Source organism: Podarcis tiliguerta, assembly GCF_965153285.1.
Source record: "Podarcis tiliguerta genome assembly, chromosome: Z".
In the NCBI taxonomy this organism is placed as follows: Eukaryota; Metazoa; Chordata; class Lepidosauria; order Squamata; family Lacertidae; genus Podarcis; species Podarcis tiliguerta.
This window is the reverse complement of record NC_139553.1, coordinates 29,679,825-29,704,528: the sequence shown is the minus strand read 5'-3', so window position 1 is coordinate 29,704,528 and position 24,704 is coordinate 29,679,825. Positions and strand designations below refer to the sequence as shown.

Below are 24,704 nucleotides of genomic sequence, written 5' to 3'. Positions count from 1 at the left end.
CTTTAAGCATTTTGCCAATCACAGGCATTTTGCCAAGACTGATGCATTTCAAAGTGGCAGGGATTTACAAAGCAATGGAAATGCCACTGTGATGGAATTAGGAGAGTAAATGAGCAGCTAGCTGATGTTCTGATCTCTGTCCTTCGAAGCTAGCCAAGAAAAGGCACCCCAGCCTTGTCATTGTGTCCTCGGCCATCAAAGAGACCTTCGTCCTACTGACATTTTCTTTCTCATACAGCTTTGCCGCACAGCGCATGCTTCCCCAATCCAGATATATCCCACAAGTCCTCCCTGTGGTGAAGTGGGCTTACTTGAATAAGACTGGCAACATGAAAGGCAGCCTGCGTGTGAGCACACAACTCAATGGCACTTTCTTTTGAAGCCAACCAATAATAGCTTCCTAAGGACTATTATTGGCTTCTCCTCATTATTTGCTTAGTGTCTGGATGTGCTGCAAGGAGATGGCCCACACAAAAGAAGAACAGGTCTCCAGAAAGTGTAGGAAACCAGGAATCGTCACTTGCATTAAATGACTTGTTGATTCGCATTTTAGATACAAGGAAGTGCTCCTCTGAGCTTCTTTCCCATGTCTGAAGAGGTGTTCCTATTGAACTCTCATAGAATCATAGAGTTGGAAGGGACCATGAGGGCCATCGTCCAACCCCCTGCAATGCAGGAATCTTTTGCACAACATGGGGCTCAAACCCCACGACCGTGAGAGCAAGAGTCTCATGTTCAGGGTCAACTTTCTATATTGTTTATGGTAATGAAAGGATATGGACAATAACCTGCTAAACTCCCCCCCCCCCATTAGTCAAAAACATTCTAATTGAAATGGATCTGATCGACACTTTTCAAACTAAATGCTTGGATCAGAACTTGGTTATTCGCAAGCTCCCACACTTCCCAAATGCTCCAAGGTTGCTCTGAAGCCCAAAAAACGATTGTTCCAAAATGTGTCATTAAAATGTGTATTTTGAAAGAAGATAAATATGTAAAGAAGTAAAAATATGTGTTTAAATGTAGATTTCTGTGCAGTTTTTTTAAAGAGAGAAAGGTTGCTGAAGGGATAGCTCCAATCAGTTGAGCAAGAGATTCTTAATCTCAAGGTTCCAGCCCCTCCTTGGGCAAAAGATTCTTGTGTTTCAGGGGGTTAGAGTAGATGACCTGCGTGGTCCCTTCCAAATCTCCAATTCTAGGTCAAAATGGGACAGAATAGACTGATGAGTGAGCACATGTGAAGCTGACGCGGAGTGTAAATAGGCATATCTGTCCATCCTTAAAGAACATATAACAAAGGAAGGACAAGTCTTAAAGAGAATGAAATATTCTGACAGTGTGCACTAGATGGCAGACGTCTGCTGTTTAGCTGAGCTGCACAAAGCAATGCTCTATGAAGTGCAATTGCTCCAAGAAAAAATCGGGGGGGGGGGGGGGAGGAATAAGCTGCCACCAGAAGTGTGGTTAGGTCCTTGCACCAGAGTGGGTGTAAGTTGCCCTGTTAGGCCAGCCCTGGATTTTCATGTGCCTGATCCTGCGAGTGCAATATCACCAACCTAATGAATGTATGTTGAGAACACAACATTTGAGAATAATATTGACAGATCAATGTTAGATAGGTAGTGGTCCCAGTGCTGGCCCCATCAGACAAAGGACCCTCAATGGGACCTTGTAACATGAAAGAGGTTGTGTGTGCAAGGCAGGCATTCTCTCACCCTTAAATCATATTCCTATGGTGCAGGGACTAACAGATAGACAGCAAAAGTGGACCCTGCAAGCCCCTGTGTCTGCAAAGAGATTTGTACTGCAAGGCTGGAAGGATGAACACCCACCATCTATTACCCAGTGGTCTGAAGATGTCATGCTTGAAAGCATAGCTTATATTTGTCAGACTCATTCTGAAACCCATTTCGGCATATGAACTGCCTATGTTGCTTGTGTTTAAGTTGGGATCAATAGACTATTCTTACTGTTAATGCCAGCGGATGATGTTTCTTTTATCTTTATATATGCAAAATTTTATTTTAGATTCTCTCATGCTCCCACCTTGGCCCTCTTTCTTGACTGTGGTTTGCAAAGTGATTTTTATTTTATTTTATTGTTGGGTAGATGAGCAAACCCCTCATCTTGCCTTCCTTTTATGTCAGTTCCACATGTACTGGGAAAAACTCATTTGCAACACTGGTGACCAATCGTGCTTTTGTGACAACGTTCTGATGCAGTATGGTCCGACTGCTGCATCTTCCTTTCTTTTCCTAAGCTACACTGCAAAAATGGGATGCAGCAACCATGTTATTGTTACTATTTGATTTGTGTGGGTTGTTAAACATCTTGCAAAGCTGCAGCTCCCAAGAGATTATCCTGCTATCTAGGGAAGTTGGATTTCTGGTCCTGAGATTTCTGGCTGCCAGAGGCAGAAGAGTGATTCTTGCAGATTTTCTCTCTGCTTTGCCTTTAGGCCTGTGCAGTGACCTATTTCTCTCCCTTTGATGTGCTACCAAATCAGTGAGTGAATGAATGTTTACTTGTGTATGAAACACAGGTCATTACATCAGATGAAAAACCAATACAAAGCAGTGACAAATCTGGTCTCCAAAATGTTAACCGATTTCTGGATGCTGCTAACATGCTTACCCACAATTCACTATAAAACAACAAGTTCCACAGGCCCCATCTGTTACCAGACATTTAAGCCATTATGATACCACTTCTAAACAGTCACAGCTTCCCCCAAGAGTTCTGGGAACTGTAGTTTGTTCAGGGACCTGAGAGTTGTTAGGAGACCCCTATTCCCCTCACAGAGCTACGATTCCCAGGGTGGTTTAACAATCAATTCCTCTTCCCAGGCAATGCAGAGGACTGCAGGGGGCACCCTAACAACTCTCACCATACTACATATCCCAGAATTCATGGGGTGGGGGAGTGATGCCTCTTTAAAGTGGCATCTTAGGGCTTTGAATGTCTAATGTGAATGTGGTCTTAGAATATCTTATCTGGGTGCCAGGCACGGAAACTGCTGGGCCAACATTTCTGAGAATTTTCTTTTTTAAGTTCTATTCTACTGACAATTTCAACAGATAAGTTGGTAGAGAATGGGGAAGGATTGGCTGAGCTTGTGCTTCGCATTTAGAAGGTTCAATCCTGGGTATCTAAAAATAGGCCTAGAGTCTTGTGCCTGAAACCCTGGATAGCTGTTTTCTGAAGACTTTACTAAGTTAGATGTACTGAAGATGTGAAGAAGAAGCTGCTGATGTTCCCATTTTTTGGGACCTGAGGATCCAACCCAACATATAATATTGCTGAAGGGTCTTGATACCCTAACTCCTCCTAGCCTTCCTCTCAGCCCATCGCTTATGAACAAACAGTAAGTTTTAACTGACTTTAAAATTTCCCAGCAGGTAACTTTTTTTCACCCCCATTCTCTGCATGGATTGGCTCTTTCATTTGCAGGCTCTTTTGACTCATACTTACTGTTTCCTCCTGCACTCGATGGCTCTGTCTATCCTGAACTCTGGCAAACTGATGAATCCTTCTGCTTTTTCATCCTATCATGAAAGAAAGAGAAGAAATACAATTGGCAAAGAGCAAAAGGTTGAGAGATGAGATTCCATTCACTCTCGTTATCCTAGATACTGAGTTGCCAGATCACTGAGCAAAAAGCTACGGTTAATAATGAATCTGTTTGCGGATGACCTTTAAATATGAGCACTTTCAGTGGGTAGACGGCAAGTTCGAAACTATTAATAACTTAGTGCTTCTCAAACATTTGCACTGTGGTATTTTTTCCCACCCTTTGTGTGACGGGTAGTGCTTTCTGAAGTAAAGTTCTGCTGCAGTAAAGTTCTAGCCTATGCCACAATCAAAACCAGAGTTTATTTTATATTTAAATTTGTATCTCACCTTTTCTCCAAAGAGGTTAAGGTAAAGGAGTTTTAATTAAGGGTGAGCCAAAGACAGTTACAGTGGTACCTTGGGTTACAGACACTTTGGGTTACAAACCCCGCTAACCAGGAAGGGGTTGCTCCAGGTTAAGAACTTTGCCCCAGGATAAGAATGGAAATTGCGTGCCAGCAGTGCAGTGGCAGTGGGAGGCCCCATTAGCGAAAGCACACCTCAGCGAAAGCACTAACCTCAGGTTAAGAACCATTTCAGGTTAAGAACAGACCTCTGGAACGAATTAAGTTCTTAACCCGAGGTACCACTGTACTGGTTTTCTGGACATTTCTGTACATACAAACATGCACACTCCACTTTTAGCAATATTTTTGTTTTTGTTTCAGCAACTCAGTTAAAAGTGTTCGTTGGTTTAGGAAGGATTGTTCTCACTTACAATTAACATAATTTGCCCTCAGTGATCACACTGCCAAATCTGAGTGGCTGTATAAATTATTACACTTATCAATTTTTTTGCTTCTTGAATGTTAAACAATAACACATATACAACTCCTCCCCCCTTAATAAAAATGTTGTAGTGCAGAATACAGCCATGTTATATAACACATCAAAAAAGGGGAGGATCTAGAATATCCAATATAACAAAAAAGTACATTATCAGAAATCAAACCAGCCAAAATATTTTATATGCTGTAGGAAACTGCCTGTTGTCCACCTTGTTCATTCAAAAGTATAATAAGACAGTACTATGCTGTGTAGCATTCTGATGTCAACTTTTCCACTATGTGACCCCTAGCCCAACTGAGGGGAATTGACTGTCTGACAGCTCCAGAGGACACTGCCTTTACTCTCAGTTGGCTTTGCTTGCCTTCACCAACACCCTTACAGAGTCAAATTTGATTGACTTTTGTTTCCGGTGGGTTTGGAAAGGTATTCACTATGTGAGGAAACCTTCCAAACCTAATACCAGGAAGGTGAAGGAATCTGGAAAACTTCCACAGCTGTATTTATTTGTGTACAACAGGTCAACAACTTAGCATAGCAGCTAGGACTTGCTACATAGGCTAGACTAAGACTCCTACTGAGATGTGGAGGGAATCTTACCCAAAGAGGAGAGCTTCTATTATAGTCTAAGCATGTCTCTTAAAGACAGGCCACACTCACCCCAGACTGGAAAATGCCTTCAGAAAAGGAGGGCCTCCCACCAAAGGCAGTCTGCTCCACTTACAAATAATTCTATTACTAGGAGGTTTCTCCTAATTTTTTAGCAGGCGTTTGCTTCCCTGCAATATCCTCTGATTGGTTGTAGTCTTGTGTGTTGATCCGAAGATGAACTGTTCCGGAAGATATGCAAACGCCATCTTGGTAGTCAAGATAACCCCACAATTAATTGGTAGCTGTTGTAATATATTTGTTTACTTGCTTTGATATAAGCTAATCGGCTTGCTTTGATGTGGCTCTCATCTGTGGAGCTTGGGGTGCTGGACTCTGGTCCAGAAAGGGAGACTATCTGTAAGATTTGGGTACATGTCACCTATGCCTTCATCTAGTCAGGTGGGAAGTCCTGGGCAAGGTGATATATGATGCTTTGTTCATAATGAATGTATGAACAACATTTGCTTGGGTGTGGACAAGCCCTCTCCTTGCTGCGGTGTCCATCCCACGTTTGTAAATTCTGGCAGACCTGGCAGACTGCTTTGCTGTAAGTCCACACCTTTCTTTAATAAAGCACTTTAACTGATCCCTCTGATGTTTTTGACATCCTTCTTTGGTATCCCAGCAACAAACCACTCCCAAGTCCTCCTTTGGGCCTGAGGTTCAGAACATCCTACCCCCTGCAGCGACAGAGACCCAGTCTGCTGCATCTTCTGTGTGACTGCCCTTCAGGTATTTGATTTGAAATAGCGTGACTCCACTTCATTGTCTCTTCTCCAGGCTAAACATACATTGGCTCTTTCAACCATCCCTCATAGGACTCATTTTCCAGACTCCTCACCATTCTGGTCTCCTTGCTTTGAACATTTGAATAGGCTCGTTTGTCAATGTTGGGAGATTGAATCACAGTTCTCCTGCATCATAGGCTGTTTGTGCCTCAGCTGCTTGCTCTCTTCTGCTTGGGTCTTGGCTTGCAGATGGGAGTCAGCAGCTGGGACCCCTGGCAGTGATTGCATTGCCCCTTTCCTGAAGCTCAGCTTGAAAGGGAGTTGGGCAAAGGCAACACTTACTGCATTCACTTCAGAGCAGCAGGCATGGTTTCCTCCATACACATGCCTCATTTTATCTTTACAACAACCCTATGAAGCAGGTTAGACGGAGAGATTGTGATGGCCCAAGGTCAACTAGTAAGCTTTGTGGCCAAGTCATAACCCAATCCGGCGTCACCCTAAGTCTAGGGATAAATTGATTTCAAAGAGGCTCATGATGGGCAGGGGAGGTAAGAATCTATCCCACTTGCCAAATCAGGTTCCTTAACCTTGGGTTAGAACACCTGCTTCCCACGCAAAAGTTTCCAGAATCTGATTCGGTATAAGGCAGCTTCCTGTGTTCATCATATCATAGACAGCTGCTTTCGTGGGTGGCTGACATCCTCTTAACCATTAGAACGGAGAACCCAAATATAAGCCTGTCTTTCGGCATCAAGAGCTGTTAATTTCCCGTGGAAGTATTCAAGTAACACATATTTACTTTTTGTTTAATGTGATTTTTGCTCACACTCTGTACTTGTAGGCATCTCAGAAAAGCAATCGTTCACACTATGGAGCGGGTGCTGTTATTGCCCACTTTAATCTGAGAATAATCTCTGGCTGCAGTGGTACAAGCTGAAACAGAAGACAGCTAACTACCTTTACTGATTGATCACAATGCCAAGTAACTTCCTTATTCATATTCAAGTTGCAGATATGGAATTACCCGATAAAAACCTAAGCTTTACATATGGAAATAAATCTCACCTTGATATTCCCCTCTCCCCTATTTTTATTTTACTCAAGACAAATTCATTTACTCATTCACTGCCCTCTCATTGAGAGCTGGTACAAATTGGTGGCTAAAAAGAAGAAGACACACCATGCATCCTATTGATGTTTACCCAAAAGTAAGTCCTGCTGTGTTCAGTGAAATTGACTCCCAGATAAGTCTATAAAAGACTGCAGCCTGAGCTATGAATCAGGATGTTCGAGTCCAAATTTCACTCCAGCCATGAGCTAATTTGGGGAACTGCATATGGCCAATGGGCCTGGTTATTACATCCTGAGGACCAATTCTGACTGGCTTGACACCACAATGACATCAGGTGACCTGTTTTCCTTTGCCTGAATGGTTTGAAATCAAACTGCCCGCATAAAGACACAGCACATTGCAAACGCCAACAACCAGCTGATTGGTGGTGCCTGCAAAGCTGGGATCTGCAGGGATCATGCTCTTTACCTGCTTCATATCAACATCATATATGACATCAGGTGTAGGGCAGGTGAGGATGGCTTGGCTGAAATAATCTCCCACACTTTCCCCTAATATCTGCATTTGGCAGATGGTTTTGGGTTGGTGAACTGCATCACAAAGTTAGGAGAAGATTGTTTGTTTCAGGAAGTCTAAATGAAGTAGGTTTGCATTACATTGCAAACTGGGCCAAATTTCTCCCCTATCCCTACTTTTGGGTAGACATGGACAGGATCACACTAGAAGTGTGGATGAGCCCTTACACTAGTCCCGTGCCTAGGAAGCCTGGGTCTGAGAGGTTCCCCACTATTCCCACCACTTTCCCCAGGAAAACCCACTGTTTAATGCTGAATTGGAACAAACGGTAATCCACAGAAAATAAAATTGTTGTTTGTTTCAATTCAGTGATAACACTGCGTGACTCCGAAGGAAAGTGGTGGGACAAGCAGATGTGTGGACAAGCTGATAGTTGCTATTTGGTCTCAGGAACATTTGCATGGCTGTATTAGCAGATACAGTGGACAAACAGCATGATTCTTTCCACAAAGCACCAGTGCCACCATGCACCACTTGCTGAACTAACTTACACTTAGGCTACTCATTTTAAAATGCGGAAATCCTCTATGTGCAGTTAAATGCAGGCCCACTCACTGATCTGCGAAGACGCATGGGAAGTAACATTTAGATTGGCAAATTGGAAGGATCTTGGTCATCAGAGCTATTCTAATGTATGCATACATGCGCACATATGCCCAACTCTCACAGTACTTCCTGCATGCGTTGTTTAGCAGGGTCTGAGTCCATCCATGTATGGAGAATTTCCACAATTAACCACTGTAAGCAAGAATGGCAACAAAAATGTTGCTGCATAGAGTGCTCCTGTTAGGGAGGCTTCAGCAATTCAATCTGCAAATTCTGATGTCAACTGACCTGAACAGCACACCCTGGACCCTGACTAATGTGCAGAGAGGAATCTAATTATCCTTTAAATTTCATGGTTCTCCCAAGTCTTGGGATGCAGCTCTCAGCTCAAAAAAGCATACCAAAAACGTATTTTAGGATAGAATGTACCTGTAAATATGTATTGCATGAGAAAATATATTCAAAGTCACATATTTAAATACACATTCTCATGATTTTGTTTTCTATTTGCAGATCAGTGTAGAAGCACGATGGAACTGAGTTCTAAATGAACACAAACATCGTTGACATTGTTCAGGATTGCAGCCAGGACATTCCATTCCATTTCCAAATCTCCTTTAGCTTCATTTTTCCTCTTTAGAATTATCAGCACCCCCTGATCAAAATGCATGCTCAGTCCTCACTGGCCTCTTTGGGGTGACAACTCCCCTTCAGAGCCCACCCTTCAAATATTTTTGTACTTCTGCAAGCTTTGGGGCTTTTCCAAGCCTGCTGGTATCCCCAACTTGTGCAATGATGGCACCATTTTTGCAACATCAGGACCAACACTCTGAGAACTGAGATCACCGATAGCATATTTGAATATGGTGAACTGTCTACACACACAGCAACAGCTTAGAATGCACCTCATTTTTTCTTCTTCTCCGAGGGCCCAGCAGTTTCCCACTTGATCCATGCTTTTTTGGCATAGGTCTAAGTGGGTTTCTGCTTGCCTTGCTCTGTTCCCAGGGAAAACCTGCTCTTTAGTGCTAAATCGGAGCAAACATCAATCTGAATTGCAATTGCTAAAGAGCAGTTTTTCCTGGATGGAAAGCAGTGGAACAAGAGGAAGTGTGGATGAACCCTAAAGGTAAGCAACTGAATCTCTTTGCCCATATATTCATTTTGGGATTTTTCTTTTCTGCATTGTGGTAGGTACTCACATTCTGGTTAGTGTACCAGTAGAGAGAAGAATCCTTCAGGACGAACCAGTATTTTTTCCACTTCTGGGTGAAGTAACCTTTGGCATCCTTCTTCTTCCACAACCAACCCTCGCAATCTCCATGCCCCAAGTCTTTGCAGGATATCCTTCGTCTGCTGCTGTTGTTCAGTGAACCTCCTTGAATGGAAATGAGAACATGAGAACTTCCAAAAACAGGAGAGAGGGAAATGGTCTGGCAGTGGTATACGGCAATGTCTTACATTCCTAACAACTCTTTGGCATCTGTTAGTTTCATGGTTGAAAAGGGATTTGAAAGTGGGTTTCCACGAACAAAATCGGATTCTATCATTATACAACTAATATTTACAGCAGCCCTATAAGGTAGGACAGTATTATTTTCACCTTTTGTACAGACAGGAATAGGAGTGGGGGGGAAAAGGAAGGAAAGCAGCATACCTAATCGAAATACAGTGGTGCCTCGCAAGACGAAAAGAATCCATTCCGTGAGTCTCTTCGTCTAGTGGTTTTTTCGTCTTGCGAAGCAAGCCCATTAGCGCTATTAGCGGCTATTAGCGGCTATTAAAAGCTTAAGGGATTAGCGGATTAGCTGCTAAAAGGCTATTAGCAGCTTAGTGCCTTAGAAAAAGGGGGTGGGGAGCAAAAAAAAACCCCCCAGGAATCGCAAGACATTTTCGTCTTGCGAAGCAAGCCCATAGAGAAATTCGTCCTGCGAAGCACCTCCAAAACGGAAAACCCTTTCGTCTAGCGGGTTTTCCGTCTTGCGAGGCATTCGTCTTGCGGGGCACCACTGTATATAAAAAAATTGTCCAGTAGCACCTTAGAGACCAACTAAGTTTGTTCTTGTTATAAGCTTTCGTGTGCATGCACACTTCTTCAGTTGGAGAAGGGTTATGGCTCAGTGGCAGAACACTTGTCTCGCCTGCAAAAGGTCCCAGGTTCAATCCCTGGCCCCTCCAGATAAGACTGGAAATGTCCCCATCTAAACCGCACAGAACAGCTGCCAGTCTATTTAGGCAATATTGAGCTAGATGGACCAATGGGCTGGCAAAGTATAAGGTGGCTTCCTAAATTTGTGGCTGGTGTTTTGGAAGTTAGTACCTGCCAGCTCACACTCGGGGTTCGGTCTAAAAGTTCACTCAGCAACTTCTTGAACCCAACACTCGTAATATATGGGTGGGCTGTCTGAGTGTATTAAATGAATATTGACATCAAGTGATTTCTCCAATTAGATTTATCAGTTTCCCAGCACATGGGATGCACTGCATTGCTGGTTTGACTTCTCTTCCCTTTTGAAACCGAATTACTAAATGTAGAGCAAGGCTGATCTGGACACAAATGTCTCTTAAATGCTGTTAGCCTCTCTCGATTCCCTATTTCTTTATAGTTCACATAACATCAGAGGACGCTATAGATGATGGTGATTAAAAAGTGCTGCGACTTCTCTGTCTGATCTCTTTTTAACCAAGTAAGAAAGAATGGTCAGTGTATAGCAGAAATATTTTTCAATAGAATCTGAGTCTAATTCATAAGGAGTACTTTGGCTTTATAAGGCTGATACTGGATGCACAATTTATTTTCAACATTTCAGTGCATCCCACTTCATAACTCTTAACATTTTATTCTCCCTTTCTTTCTCTATCACCAGAAAGAGACCCCCTGCCCCTAATATTCATATCACTTTCCCTTAAACGCCTTGGGCAAATTTAATTAAAACATTAGACTATTCACTGTGAAAAATTGAGTTTACATTGTTATATTAATTATATTTGTCCTACAGCTGTGAAGCAGAGTCAAGAATTTAGATCACATTAAATTACTATCCTTTCTTCTTTGGCATCCAGCAGCTAAGCTCTGAAAAGTTTATTCCTTTCTTGAAGTGACATTCCAGCCAGTTTTAGGAGAACTGCAGAAAACATAAGCTGGAACGAAAGGTTTGGGGTCTTGACAGCTAATAACAACCATCTTTCCCCATCTCTGTTCATTGAGATTTATCATCTGAATACCTTTGGTGACTGTCCTTGTCTTCTGATCTTAAGGTGGGTGGTGAAAGGGACAGGACTCCTTTTGCCTCATCTTTGGAACATACTCCTGAGAAATATCTGCTGTTTGCTTGACATCTCTGAATTTACCAGTTAGAGGACACTCCCTACATAGACGTTAGTCCCACTGAGTTCAATAAGACTTATTTCCATGTAAGTGTGTACAGGATTGCAACCTAAGGTACCAAGTGAATTACCCGCTCTTCCTAATGCGATTCTAAATGCAAGGTGGATTTGAACATCCAAATATGACTTACAAGGTGCTTTATGCTAAAGCTCTGCAAATGCAGGGCTCCCCCCCCCCAGTCGGAACTCAGTTCTGGCCCCTCTCAGGTGGGAGCCATTGCAAGAGAACATAGGAGGTGTTCATGCTAAGTTCTGACACCTCTTTTTCAAGAAAAAGAGCACCGTGCTACAAATGTAATGCTTTCACAAAAGTGGAACCTTGATTTCCAAGTTCTGTAAGGAATATGTAAGATGATGAATAATTAAAACAACTTACCTTTGGGCCATTTCTTGCTTTTTACCCTCAGGGAAGCATAGTGAAATGACTGGAAGAAAAGACGAAAGAGAAAGAGAAAGAGAAAGAGAGAGGGAGAGGGAGAGGGAGAGAGAAACTGGTCAGTTATTGGCATGTGGAATGTTGAGCAAAGCCATTGTAGACTAAAAGTCAATGCTTCAGAATTGCAACATACATTACTGCTTCCAGTTGGATTCCACTCTCCCTCTCCAAAATGTTTGCCATTCTTAAAAAAACCAAACAAACTTCCATGCCAGCTGTTTAATAAGAATTACATATATTCTAACACCGGAAAGGATGAAGACACACGTAATACCAGGTGTGGTGGAAGTGGCTTGAAAATATGTTATTGTCATGGAGGCAGGCTAGACTTGAGTCAGGAGGAGGAGGAGCCTATAGAGTCATTGATACCCATATCCCCTGCAGAAGGGCAAGCCCTCTTCCCCTTATATTCAGCCTGAGGCTAACACGGGGGGTGGGGAACCTCAGGCCTGTGAGCCTAATGTGGTCCTCCAAGCCTCTGTATCTGACCTTCAGGACTCTCTGCAGGTTACTATCCCCTCCGCAACCACACATCTCTCTCCCAGGCCATACTAGTCCAGCTTTGCATCCTCCCTGTTTATGCATGTCTGGGATGTGTCATTAAACTCTGATAATGAATGTTGCTTTGCATGATGGAGAATAAAGAGGTGTGTATGTGTGTAGAAACCAGCTTGCTGGACAAGGAAGGAAGTTTGCATTAATTGATCCATCCACTTTTTCCTCTGCTTCCACCCACTACTGACCCCCAAAAAGGCTGCCCAGAAGGCAATGTAGTCCACAGTCTGAAAAATACCTCCCAGCCCTTAACTAGAACCTGAGGCTCATGAGCCAGGACCTATACAGATGACCCTACAACGAATGATACCCCTCCCCCAAGGAATCTATCGCACCAAGCACCTCCCACTTCTATTCACTGTTTCAGGGAGCACAATGGGCATGAAGTAACAGTAAAGCAACGAAGTGCTCAGCTCCAAGTCAGAGGGCTCTCCCTTTATGAAATGCTACTCGTATTCCAAGGGGGTGAAGCCTGGAAGAAATAAACCGAAGTTATAATCCCTCCATTGGGATCACTCAGAGCTATCTGAGGTCCTGTAACCATGACACTGCCTGCCTCTTGCTTGGCTACAGGATCCTCAAGTGCCCCCATATGCCTTCTGGGCTACACTTATTAGAAGAAAGAGACCAGTTTGCTGTCCTGCACAGAAACGCATCAGAATGCAGTGAATGCACTTTCAACCTGGAGCTGTGCTAAAATCTGACCTTCAGTTTCTCTAAAGTCCCCCCACCCCTTCTGCGTGAAAGAACCTTCAATTTGCCTGCCTCAATATCAGGACACTTCTATTAGAATTCTGGTGGGTATGGAGTTTTGAGTATCTCTTATTGTTGCTAAGTGTCCAGGGCCACAAGATGGATATATACTTTTCTTTTCAGGAAGCACTTCTATAACACTCTGCAGCCTCCTTGGGTGCCTGCACTTCCTGACTTGAAACAGCTACTTCCCGTTGTTTTCATCTTGGCTTAGATGAAGGGAGGGCATCTGGGAAGGCTGCAAAGTGCAGGCTGCTGGTGAGATGATTTGTAGAAAGCTAGGAAGGTCATTCACAAATAACACCCTACAGAAGTTTGGTAAGCATGACAAAAATCCTGCACCCCATCCATGAAAATTGCAATTATTCTTTTTTTAAAAAAAACTGTCCCCTTTCATAATTTTTGAAAGCAATTTCTTTTATCGCTGCCTAATGGAGAATGGTCAGAGAAAAATGCAAGAGAAACTTTCAGGGTGGAGCTATTGCAAACCACTCCCAGAGCACTCCAGAGCATGGTCTACACACACAGCAGGCACACAGTAGAACGAGGTAACAGAATGGACTGTACCACTACAGGAGGTGGGCTATATTTTCAAATTGCCCTTGGGGAGTGGGAATGGGGAGCCCTCCTGCAATTGGAAACTGTCACAAACACCAAATGGACTGGGTAGTACCTTTTTCCCCCTGGTGTGTCTTAAAAATTGGTATCCACACCTGTAGGCTGAAATGGTACAACCCAATCTATCACCTCATGATTCCAATCATCACATTTTGGTACATGTGTAGACTAGTACTAGATTTTCACCCTAAAACTGCAGCCGTGAATGTATAATAGATGGAATAACTAGAATCACATGGGATTTGTACCTTTTCATTCCTCAGTAAATCATTCAGACCATGACAGGACTGGTTCCACCCAGTAAGCCCTGAAGGTGGTGCTGTTTGAGTATGCAGAGGATATAGATAATTTTTTAATGTATTTTTTATGTTAATCTATCAATATGGTCTTATGGATGCAAACCAGTTCGAGATCCTTTGAATAGTAAACTGGTCTATGAACAGATAAAAGAAACAAAAACATCTTGTTTCCAGAGGGAGGCCAACTGTGTGGCAAGAGATGCTGTTCTGCCCCCACAGCGTTCCGTTATTTAGTGATAGCAAATCTATGCACAGTGGTACCTTGGGTTAAAAACTTAATTCGTTCTGGAGGGCCGTTCTTAACCTGAAACTGTTCTTAACCTGAAGCACCACTTTAACTAAGGGGCCTCCTGCTGCCACTGCACCGCCGCTGCATGATTTCTGTTCTCATCCTGAAGCAAAGTTCTTAACCTGAGTACTATTTCTGGGTTAGCAGAGTCTGTAACCTGAAGCGTCTGTAACCTGAAGCGTCTGTAACCTGAGGTACCACTGTACTGTACAGCCATACCTTGGGTTGAATATGCTTCATGTTGAGCGCGTTCGAGTTGTGCCCCTCGGCAACCAGGAAGTGATGGAGCGCGTTACTTCCGGGTTTTGTCGCTCACACATGCGCAGACGCTCATAATGATGTAACACGCATACGCAGAAGTGTCGAAAAGCGACGTGTGCATGCGCAGACGTGCCGTCGCTAGTTACGTTTGCTTCTGGATGCAACGGGGCTCCGGAACGGATCCCGTTCGCATCCTGAGGTACCACTGTATTAGTATTAGGTAGAAGGAATACAAATGCTGCCCCTTTAAGGAAAGGTAGTGCATTCCCCCCTTTTTAGACCCCAAGGCAGGTTGGGAAACGTAGGCACAGCAATATTCTACTTTCTGCTGGCTCTGCAGGGAGAAGGACAATACCTTCCCTTCCTCCTTTGTAATCTAGTGGCAGTCTAGTTATGGCAAACCCAAGAAGAAGGGCGAACTCACTTCGTCCTTACAGAACTCCACAGAGGACTTCATAAAAAGCTTCTAACCATCTTCATTCAGAGCCATAGAACAGCCTATTGGAATGTGAGTAATATTTCTACACGTGCCTCAATAATCTTCAATAAATCTATGAATGAGAGCTTTGTGGAGTTGTGTTAATACTATCCAGAAAGAAAGAGAAATTGGAACAGATGCACACCACAAAGAGATGGCCTTGGGGAGGTAGCAAGCATGTACTGGTTTTTCAAGGCCTTTGCCTGTGACTTTCAACAGGGCACCATGGTTGAGTGGCCTGGCTACATGCCGTTTTTCATTATGTCCTGTGCAATGTGTGCCTGCGTCAATTTTAAACCAACTCATGTTTTCTACCTGCTTTTCTGGTTTCAAAGTGAAGTTTGCAACCACAAAGGGCTAGAAGGAAGCTGATTTCATCCCCCCCCAGTGGAAGCTTCCACATTGCAGCAGAATCAATAAGCAGCAGCGATCGCCCTGCAATCTGTTTGAGTGCACCCTACACAATGCAGTAAATTTCCATGAGCAGGAATTATTTTGAATAAATCAAAATCAGACAGCAGGAGGACGTAGACAATCACATCCAACCTTATCAAGAGCTCATGAATTAACTCATTTTTCAGACTGCAGAGCCGCAAGCCACACACACACACACACACACACACACAGAGGAGAAAGCAAAATGTGCACAGTGTCTGCAGAACCGACATAAGCTGGGTTAGATTGAAGGCCCATCCAGTCCAGCACCCAACTCCCCACAATGGCCAACCAGTTGCCTTTGGGAAGCCCATAAGCGGGGCACCAACACAACCAACCCTCTTCCATTGCTACTATGAAAAATGGTCATAATTCAGTGGTAGAGCATCAGCTCTCAATGCATTGAGTAATCCAGTTAGAAAGTGATCAGGAAGCAAGTAATGGAAAGAAAACTTTTGTCCAAGACCCCAAAGACCTGTTGTTTTGCATCTAATATTGTATTGGACAGTGTGAATTATTCAGATTCACATTTAGATGTGAAGTGAATCAGATTTGCGCCCCCATCTCTACCCATATTACCTATTTTGAGAACTCTCTTTAATGGCGAGCAATGGCCACCCCCCTTAGGAATTGGTTCTCCCCCCTTGGCTGTTACTTGGCTGAAGACAGACTTATTGGCTGCTTTTGGTGGACTCTGGTCCAGATTCTTTCCATCAAGAAAGCATCGCAAAATAAAAAATAAAAACCTAGCCTCAGATAATGACCCAGGGACCGCTATGTGTTGCTTTAAAGGAAGTAAGTGCCAACTTGGATGGCTTTAAATGGGATTAAACAAATTTATGTAGGACAAGGCTGCTTGCCACAATGGCTGTGCTCTACATCCACTGTCAGAGACAGGGTGTCTTTGAATGCCAGTTGGGACAACCACAAGTGCTTCCCATAGGCACAGGTTGGTGGACTAGATGAGCCTTTGGCCTAATCCAGTATGTTCTTCTGTTATGTTCTAGGTGAGAACATTAAACGTGTTGTTCCCAAATAAAACAAACTTAAGATTCAAATTTTCCAGAAGTCTTCGACAGGCAAGATGTTGTAAAAACAAATTTATGTACACATTTATGTATTGCATTTATATCTCACTTTTCCCCCCTCCAATGAGCTCAAGGTGCACACATGGTTCTATTCCCCCTCCTCTTATCTCCACAACAACCCTGAGAGGTAAGTTAGGCTGAGAGATGGTGACTGGCTCAAGTTCATCCAGTGAGCTTCATGGCCATTTGGGGATTTGAACCCTGTGTCCTAGTATGATTCTTCCTCATCCCCCCTTGCTTTATGTATTGTCTTGCTTGATGAGGACACCTGGGGAATATGAACCATTCTGTGACATTCTGGTTGGCCCTTAAAAGGGGCCCTGCCCAGTTGTGGGTTTTGGAGAATTTTCTTTTTGTTCTTCTGTTAGAGAAGATGTTTTATGGCATTCTTCTGGCACAAATAACCACGCAGAAAGCCAGAAGAGATCATTGCACCCGCGTACTATTCTGTCATTTTGTCAGAAAATTCTTCCCTTGACCCTCTAGCCTGAAATTTAAGATAAAAATGCAGGAAGGGAGGCAGCTCAGCCGTGCAAACTCTGTACATATCTATCAGAGCTACTGAACTAACTTGAGTTCCATGGAAGATGGAACTCAACAAGATGGCACTATTAGCCTCAGACTGATGGCTGGAGCACACAAGTGCTCTGCTAATAGGACACGAGTGGGGAATCTCAGGGTCATGGGCCAAATGGGGTCCTCCAAGTCTCCTAATTTGGCCCAGTCCACATCCCCCACTGGCCCTGTTGTGCTTAGGCCTGGCAGGTACATCCCCTTCAATTCTGTTAATATTTTCTTGTCTGGATGGAAGAAGGGAGCGATGAATACAGGCAGACACTAGCCTGCAAATTTATATTTGTTGCTCTGCACACTTTTGGCTGCACCCAAAAGTGGTGTACAATAGTTTTAAAAAGCATTAAAACAAAATACAACCTAAAATCAATAAACAGCAGCATAAATATATATATTGGGGGGGGGGATCAGGAATTCAGGGGTCTGACATAAAATAGGATCTGATCTTATAGGTCATGGACAGCCTGGCCAAATGTTTTAATGATGTACTGTATTAGTACCAACTGGCCATCAGAATCAATGCAAGAACAGGCTGTTTGCGTGTAAACCTTTTAGGGTCTTTCCCTAAAAATTGCTCAGCTATAGCCTCCTGCTCTCACGACCCCCGCTTGAGTAACTGAAATGGTGGGGTATGACTGAACAACCTCAGAAACACGAGCGTAGCATGACTGTCACGCCTGAGTCACTGAACCGCAGTGTGTTATGGAAATGGCTCAGGAAGCACATCACTCAGGTGACCACCTTAGCCTCAAAGGATTTGGGGAAAGCAGTTACTATGAAAGGAGTGGGGAGCCTTTTTTGTGTTTATGCCTTTCTCGGCAAGCTTCCAATGTGCCTGTGGTGGGTGTGTGGTTCATAAATGCTTTTAAATAATTTAAGTTTTATATGGCGTTGGAAAGGAAGGGTCCAGGGTAGAAATCGTATGCAGTCACCTGAAGCCCTGTCCAGCATTTCTAGTTAAATGAACTTAGTTAGAAGGACTGGGAAAGACCTCCTCTGCCCGGGACTCTGGAATGCTGCTGCCAGATCACAGAGTCATAGAATTGTAGAGTTGGAAGGGACCATGAGGGTCATCTAGTCCAACCCCATGCAATGCAGGAAACTTTTTGCCCAACATGGGGCTCAAACACAACCTTGAGATTAAGATGGCCCAGTGGCCCGACTCACTATGAGACAGTTTCAGATCAACTAGTGTGGTGTAGTGGCTAGAACATTGGACTAAGACACAGGAAACTAGGATTCAAATCACTAGGTCATTCTGGGCCAGTCTCTCTCTCTTAGACTAACCTATCACAGGATAACTGTGATCATAAAATCATGTACACCACTTTTGAGTGTACTTTGAAAATGGACATCCTTCTATGTGACATCTGGGGGATGAGAGCCTACTCCAAATTCTATCTGCCTTTTTGGTTAACTGCAGATCTGTGCAAGTTAGACAAGTTGTCGGTTCACAATACATTCATGGAAAAGACCAGTTCAAAAGGATTTCATGGTACAGCCCAACACAACTCCCTTTCCAACTTTGGCAAGTAAGAACACTCAAAAGTGGAATTATCCAAAGTAAATGCAACATTTGGAACATCTGTGAGATGGTTTCCTTGTGGTGTAAAAGATTTGTACCCAAGAAAAAAATAAGCTCTATTGGAACAAATTGAAGGATTTCTATTCAAAGGAACAAAGGCACCACCCCTCTCTGGTTTGTTGTAAAAGACTCTGAAGATGATGGTGAACAGGCCAGCAAAAGAGATCAGAGAAAGCAGAAGGGATTAGTATGTCTAAAAATAGGAGTCAATCAGCCTCATTCTTCTTGTTTTCCTTCCTGCACACTGAATTATATTGTTCAAGGGAACATAATTAAGGAGGACTTTCTAGGGATGATAGAGGAGTCTAAGCAAGTTCATTGAGCTGTGAGTTAGGAAAATGCATGGGAAATTATTTTTAAAAAGCCACCACTGTACAGTACAGCATGATGGTCATACTGCAAGGGAAGGGCATGCGCCTTGGACATACGTGGTCCCATTTCTTGCACCTCCAGCTACTGGAGCTCAAATAGCAGAACACTGAAAGACCACACCTCGGAGAGTTGCTAACTGTCAGTAGGTGTGGAAGAGACATTCAGTTTCGTTTGCATTTTAATGAGAAACTACCTAATTCACAATACTGAACCAATGTGCAAACTAAAACTCAGCTGTCCTTCAAAATCCACACTTCTCTGAATTTGGCAATGCAGTTTTCCAACCAATCAATATGCATAAAAGTGCATTTATTAGGGGAAAGGATATAGGTTAGTGAAAGTAACATACATAAATCCATTGTTAGGGAAAATAACTTGCAACAGTTGTAATAAACTAGATGGGTCTGAATTCAGTATAATCTAGCTTCATGCTGGCATAAAAGAACTCACGGTTTCAAACTGCTCTAGAAAACAGGAAGGGGTGTGTATTTGAATGCGAGATAGAACAGTATACTTTATGGCTCCTTCTAAACCACAGCAAGCAGCGCGTTATCAGTGCCTAGTGCCTGCAATGCAGGATGTTGAGTGTGTGGTTTTGGTTCACACACGGTTTAGTTCCACTGGCATCATTTACTCCTCTCCCCTCTCCCACATAGAGAACTACGTAAATGGACTAGGGCTGGAAAAATAAGTATGCTAAGTACTCTGCTGGGTATAGGCCAGTCATCGAGGGGACATGTTGCTGTTATGACATTTAGCTGGAATTTCCCAAAGTGATGGAACACCTATTTTGCACCTTAAATGCTTGCTTTACAACTTTTCTCTGGCGTGGCTCAACAGAAAATGTGTGTTTGATTACTGATGGGTCTAAGCTGTAATGAGACATCTTTTGAGACATCTTCATGGCTGCCAGACTATTTTTCCTGACAGCTTTAAAATCCAAAATCAAGGGCAGCTTAGGTTGCTGAGCTACAACTTCCATCAGTCCCAGCCAGGACAACCAACAGTCAGGGTTGACTGGAGTTGTATGTCAGCAACATCTGGAAGGCTGCAGCTTACCCACCCCTGTCATGGCCAACCTGGGTCCCCAATATTTCAAGGAGCATCTTCTCTACCGTGCTCCTTTCACGCTCACCATGGCCACTCAAATCTAACTAGAAAGCCCTGTTCTGGGAACCATCAACAGAAGATGCTAGACTATCTCAGCAAGGAGGTGGTGGCCCCTATTCTTTGAGGGGTGAGAGACTCTTTGTTGGCCAGCAGGCAATGGTAGGGTTGCCATATTTCAAAAACCCAAAAGTTTTTAAGCAAATATTAGGGGAAATTGGGCAATACACACATTAGTGAAAATAACATTCAAAAATACATTATAGTAGGGAATATTGCCTGCAAAAATGTATTTACTAGAAGAAATGAATAGTAAAATCCTAAGTAATTTTCATGAGGACCTTTTTTTAGGCAAGCTGGTATAGAAATGTGCTGAACACAAGACTGAGAATGGTGTGAGTTATAGTCCAAAACATCTGGAGGGTGCCAGATTGCCAGAATGGTTTATCAGTCAATTCCTCTTCCCAGAGTGCTCTGGGAATTGCTGTTCTGTGAGAGGAATAGAGCTCTCCTAACAACTCACAGTACCCCTAGCACATGCCAGTCCCCAGAGTTCCTTGGGGGAAGACATGATTGCTGAAGTTGCATCATGGTACTTTCAATGTATGGTGTAGGTGTCATTTAGCAGCAGTCACACGCAAGCTGCATGGTTTTCATCCAGACCGCAGTGGGGAGTAGTACAAAGGGTTATTCCCCATTTCCAGACACGCTGCCATCCCAAGGAAAACGCTGCCCTCACACCTGCTAGTAATTGCTTTGCGAAAAAATTAGATGCAGCTGAAAGTGATGCACAGAAGTCCCAAATGCAAAACAAGCACAGAGAAAGCCAATGAACGTGACGCACAATCTTCCCTTATGATCAGATAAGTGATGATTTTTAATGTCTCGCAATGTTTGGCTGAGGCAGCTAAGGAAGATAGTAATTCATAAGGGGCTAAGAGCACTGTGTTCCGATAAGGAGGAAAGAAAATAAATAAATAAACATTATTTGTCAATCTCTTATCCACAGGCTTCACAATTTCCTACAGTGCCTCTATCAAATCGCATAATCATAACTCAGTATGCACAGCAAGAATGGCAAAGCTTTTTTATTATTATTCTGATATGTTCTTCGTGCAATTCTGAAAACCATTCATTGAAGTTCTACAGATATCAATGAGCTGAGCTCGGACTGTTCTGGAGTAAGCCACTCAAGGACATAGATGTGCTTAGCATTTCCCCCCTGACATTGTTAAATCTAGGCACAGGGCAAGGGAATGAATTAATGTCTGCACTGTGTTTAAGCCCTTTCCCGTGCTGTTTCTACACTAAAACATTTCCACAATGACCGCTCCCTGCATAAAAGGGGGGGGGGCGCCCTTTGCGTGGACGCGCGCAGCCCCTGGATCTGGAGCGGCTCCATCAGCATAGACTTAGCTTTGCCTTCCCTCAGGTGGGATACCTGGAGGTCTCCGCCTACCCCAGTCAGTTGTCCAATCCCACCTGGGGGAAGCGTTGCCAAGGAGATCAGGCCAGATAGGGGAGGGATTGCCTGCCCACACAATAGAGGGAGGATCTTATCTGGGAATCCTCACTCCAGAGCTTCTCCCACCCTACCCACCCTCAGTTAATGCCTTATTTTGCAGTTAACTTTTCTTCACAGGTATGCAGGTGCTGCTACGTTAAGGTCACTGTCAAAGGACCGGAAAGGAATTTCCCTGCATTGGCAGGTTTCACCTTTCCCGTAGCAAAACGTCACAACTTTGGCGGTATCAGGCCTTGGGCGGAATCCTTTTGTCCATCTTCCTCTTTGCGGCGGCGATACCAGGGTTCCCCGTTAAAGGGATTTCTGAAGGGAGGCTTTGACTGTACGCCGAAAGGTCGTCATTGCTCTCCCCTGTGGTGGCAGCGTAACGGGGGCGGCTATCTCTGCTTGAATATGTTCTCCAGAGCCGGCCCATCCCCCACACAAACACTGGATAACCCTGAAGCTCCCTAGGTCTCCGGCTGGGGACTGGGGAGGCAGAACACCCAATGTCTACTCACATTTGAAATTTAATAAAGTTGTGGCCAATTTAATCCCATAGCACGTTGTATTGACTCGTTATTCCACATGACGGGGGGGGGCGCACGCTTGGGATCTGGGGACTCCAACTGTGCACACAATGCTGCTCACTGCCTCTCATGGTATAGAAACATTCATACCTTGCTGCTATAAGCAAAGTTGCATCTCCCTCCTGCAGCTAAGGATGGGGAAGATTTGATTCATTTCACACTTAAAGGCAAATCTACATAATTCACACTATTCTAAACAACATGTAATTAGAAACTTAGCCATCCTTTGAAATTTGTGCTCAAACTTTTGCAGTGCAGTTCACCAGTCAGGTAATACCCACAAAAATGCATGTATTTAGGTGAAGTGTGTATAAAAATGCAGATACTATTTAAAAACACACCTTGTTAGGGACATTACTTTGCAAAAAATGTGTGTATTAGGGGGAAACTGAATACAAACGTGTACAGTGGTGCCTCGCAAGACGAAAAGAATTTGTTCCGCGAGTCTCTTCGTCTAGCAGTTTTTTCGTCTTGCGAAGCAACCCCATTAGCGGATTGGCGGATTAGCGCTATTAGCGGTTTAGTGGCTATTAGCGGCTATTAAAGGCTTAAGAGATTAGCAGATTAGCTGCTAAAAGGCTATTAGCAGCTTAGTGCCTTAGAAAAAGGGGGTGGGGAGCGGAAAAAAAATCGCAGGAACTCGCAAGACATTTTTGTCTTGCGAAGCAGGCCAAAAGGAAATTCGTTCTGCGAAGCACCTCTAAAACGGAAAACCCTTTCGTCTAGCGGGTTTTCCGTCTTGCGAGGCATTTGTCTTGCGGGGCACCACTGTATATTCGGAGAAATTCGCTGATTACTTTTCATGGGGAATTAAAAAAAAAGGGCCTTGCAAACTACTGTAGAAATGTGGAAAACTATACTAAAGATTGGAAAAAATGAGAAATGGCAAGCAATCAAAACTGACTGATTTGTTCATCCCTATCTGCAGTTGCATTTTCTTGCTCTTGTTTTTAAATAGGGACTTATAATAATGGATTTCAATGTAACTTGCAGTTTTGCTCCATAAGCCCCTTCCCTGCAACTTCAGGTAAAGAACCAGCTGCTTCCCATTCCAGGAGTAAAGGTAAAGGTAAAGGGACCCCTGACCATTAGGTCCAGTCGTGACCAACTCTGGTGTTGCGGTGCTCATCTCAGTTTATTGGCCGAGGGAGCCGGTGTACAGCTTCCGGGTCATGTGGCCAGCATGACTAAGCCACTTCTGGCAAACCAGAGCAGCGCATGGAAACGCCGTTTACCTTCCCACCAGAGCAGTACCTATTTATCTACTTGTACTTTGGCGTGCTTTCGAACTGCTAGGTTGGCAGGAGCAGGGACCGAGCAACGGGAGCTCACCCCGTTGCAGGGATTCAAACCACCGACCTTCTGATCGGCAAGTCCAAGGCTCTGTGGTTTAACCCACAGCGCCACCAGTGTCCCATTAGTCTTGGAATAAAGGGGGTTAAAGAGATCTTTGCTTACCTCATCTCCCCCAGAAGAGAATGACTGGCTGAACTTAAAAGCTTTCTATTTCTTGCTCAATTCAAAATTTGGTTTAAATCTATCAAGCACTTGCTGACCTAGTGAAAACATGTCATTTGTTACAATCTTTAAAATCTTCTTAACCAATAGTTTGATTCCTTCATAAAACCCTCCACTGACTCCAATAAGTTTCCCAAGTAGTTTAGACCTACAGGCAATGTTTACGGAATCTTAACGGATCACTTCCTAAGCTGTAACTTAAAAAAAGCAAGCAGTAGCACAACCTATTATCTGTCTGGAAGCTGAATCTGCATCTATAAATGACAAAATTTACTCTCAGATGCAAGAGATTACTCATCCCCTGTCAAAAGCCACACAAATCAAGTCTGAAGAAAATGAATGCTATCAGCAGCTGCGCTCAAAGTTTGTGCCTTGTTTGAAATCCTGAATGCCTACCTAATTGCGCACTTTGCTACACAATGTTGCTCTCGATTACTTAGAATGGAGTTTAAAATGCAAGACGTGCACTGCAAAGCCAATGGAACTGCCAGGCCTTCTGTTCACAGTATTTGGCGGTTCAGCTAATTACCCCACGTTCACTCCATGAAGAATAGCCCAGAGGAAGGGGGGGGAACCCCATAAAACTCTTAGCAGCCTCCTGGCAAGCAGCAATAACATCTCACGAACAGCCCCCCCTCGCTCTGACTCTTCCCAACAGCATCTGGACGTGCATATTCAAGGGGCTGGATTAGACACCCAGGGTAACCACAGGGAAATGCCTCAGCAAAGCCAATCCAGAAAGCAAGGGGGAGAGATCTGGCAGAATGGTCATCTTAAACAGCTGCACTGTTTTAAACTGATGGACCCAGCTTTTTGTTGGCTTCGGGGCTTGTATCCAAAGCAGTGCTAAATCTCTTGCTCTCTTAAAGCAACAATTAACCT

The 24,704-nt window shown here is 43.7% G+C and overlaps 1 protein-coding gene across 4 annotated transcripts in view; it reads right to left on the bottom strand.

The window, feature by feature from the left end:
- The window catches only part of LOC310669448 (connector enhancer of kinase suppressor of ras 2-like), a 314,320-nt gene that overhangs the window by 22,882 nt on the left and 266,734 nt on the right, over positions 1-24,704 (bottom strand). For all 4 annotated transcript variants that reach the window (XM_083423485.1, XM_083423484.1, XM_083423487.1 and 1 more), the window contains 3 exons: positions 11,738-11,786; positions 9,177-9,352; positions 3,472-3,545 (listed from right to left, as the gene is read on the bottom strand). In XM_083423485.1, coding sequence (XP_083279611.1) covers positions 3,472-3,545; positions 9,177-9,352; positions 11,738-11,786 — 299 coding nt within the window. The remainder of the gene's footprint in view (positions 1-3,471; positions 3,546-9,176; positions 9,353-11,737; positions 11,787-24,704) is intronic.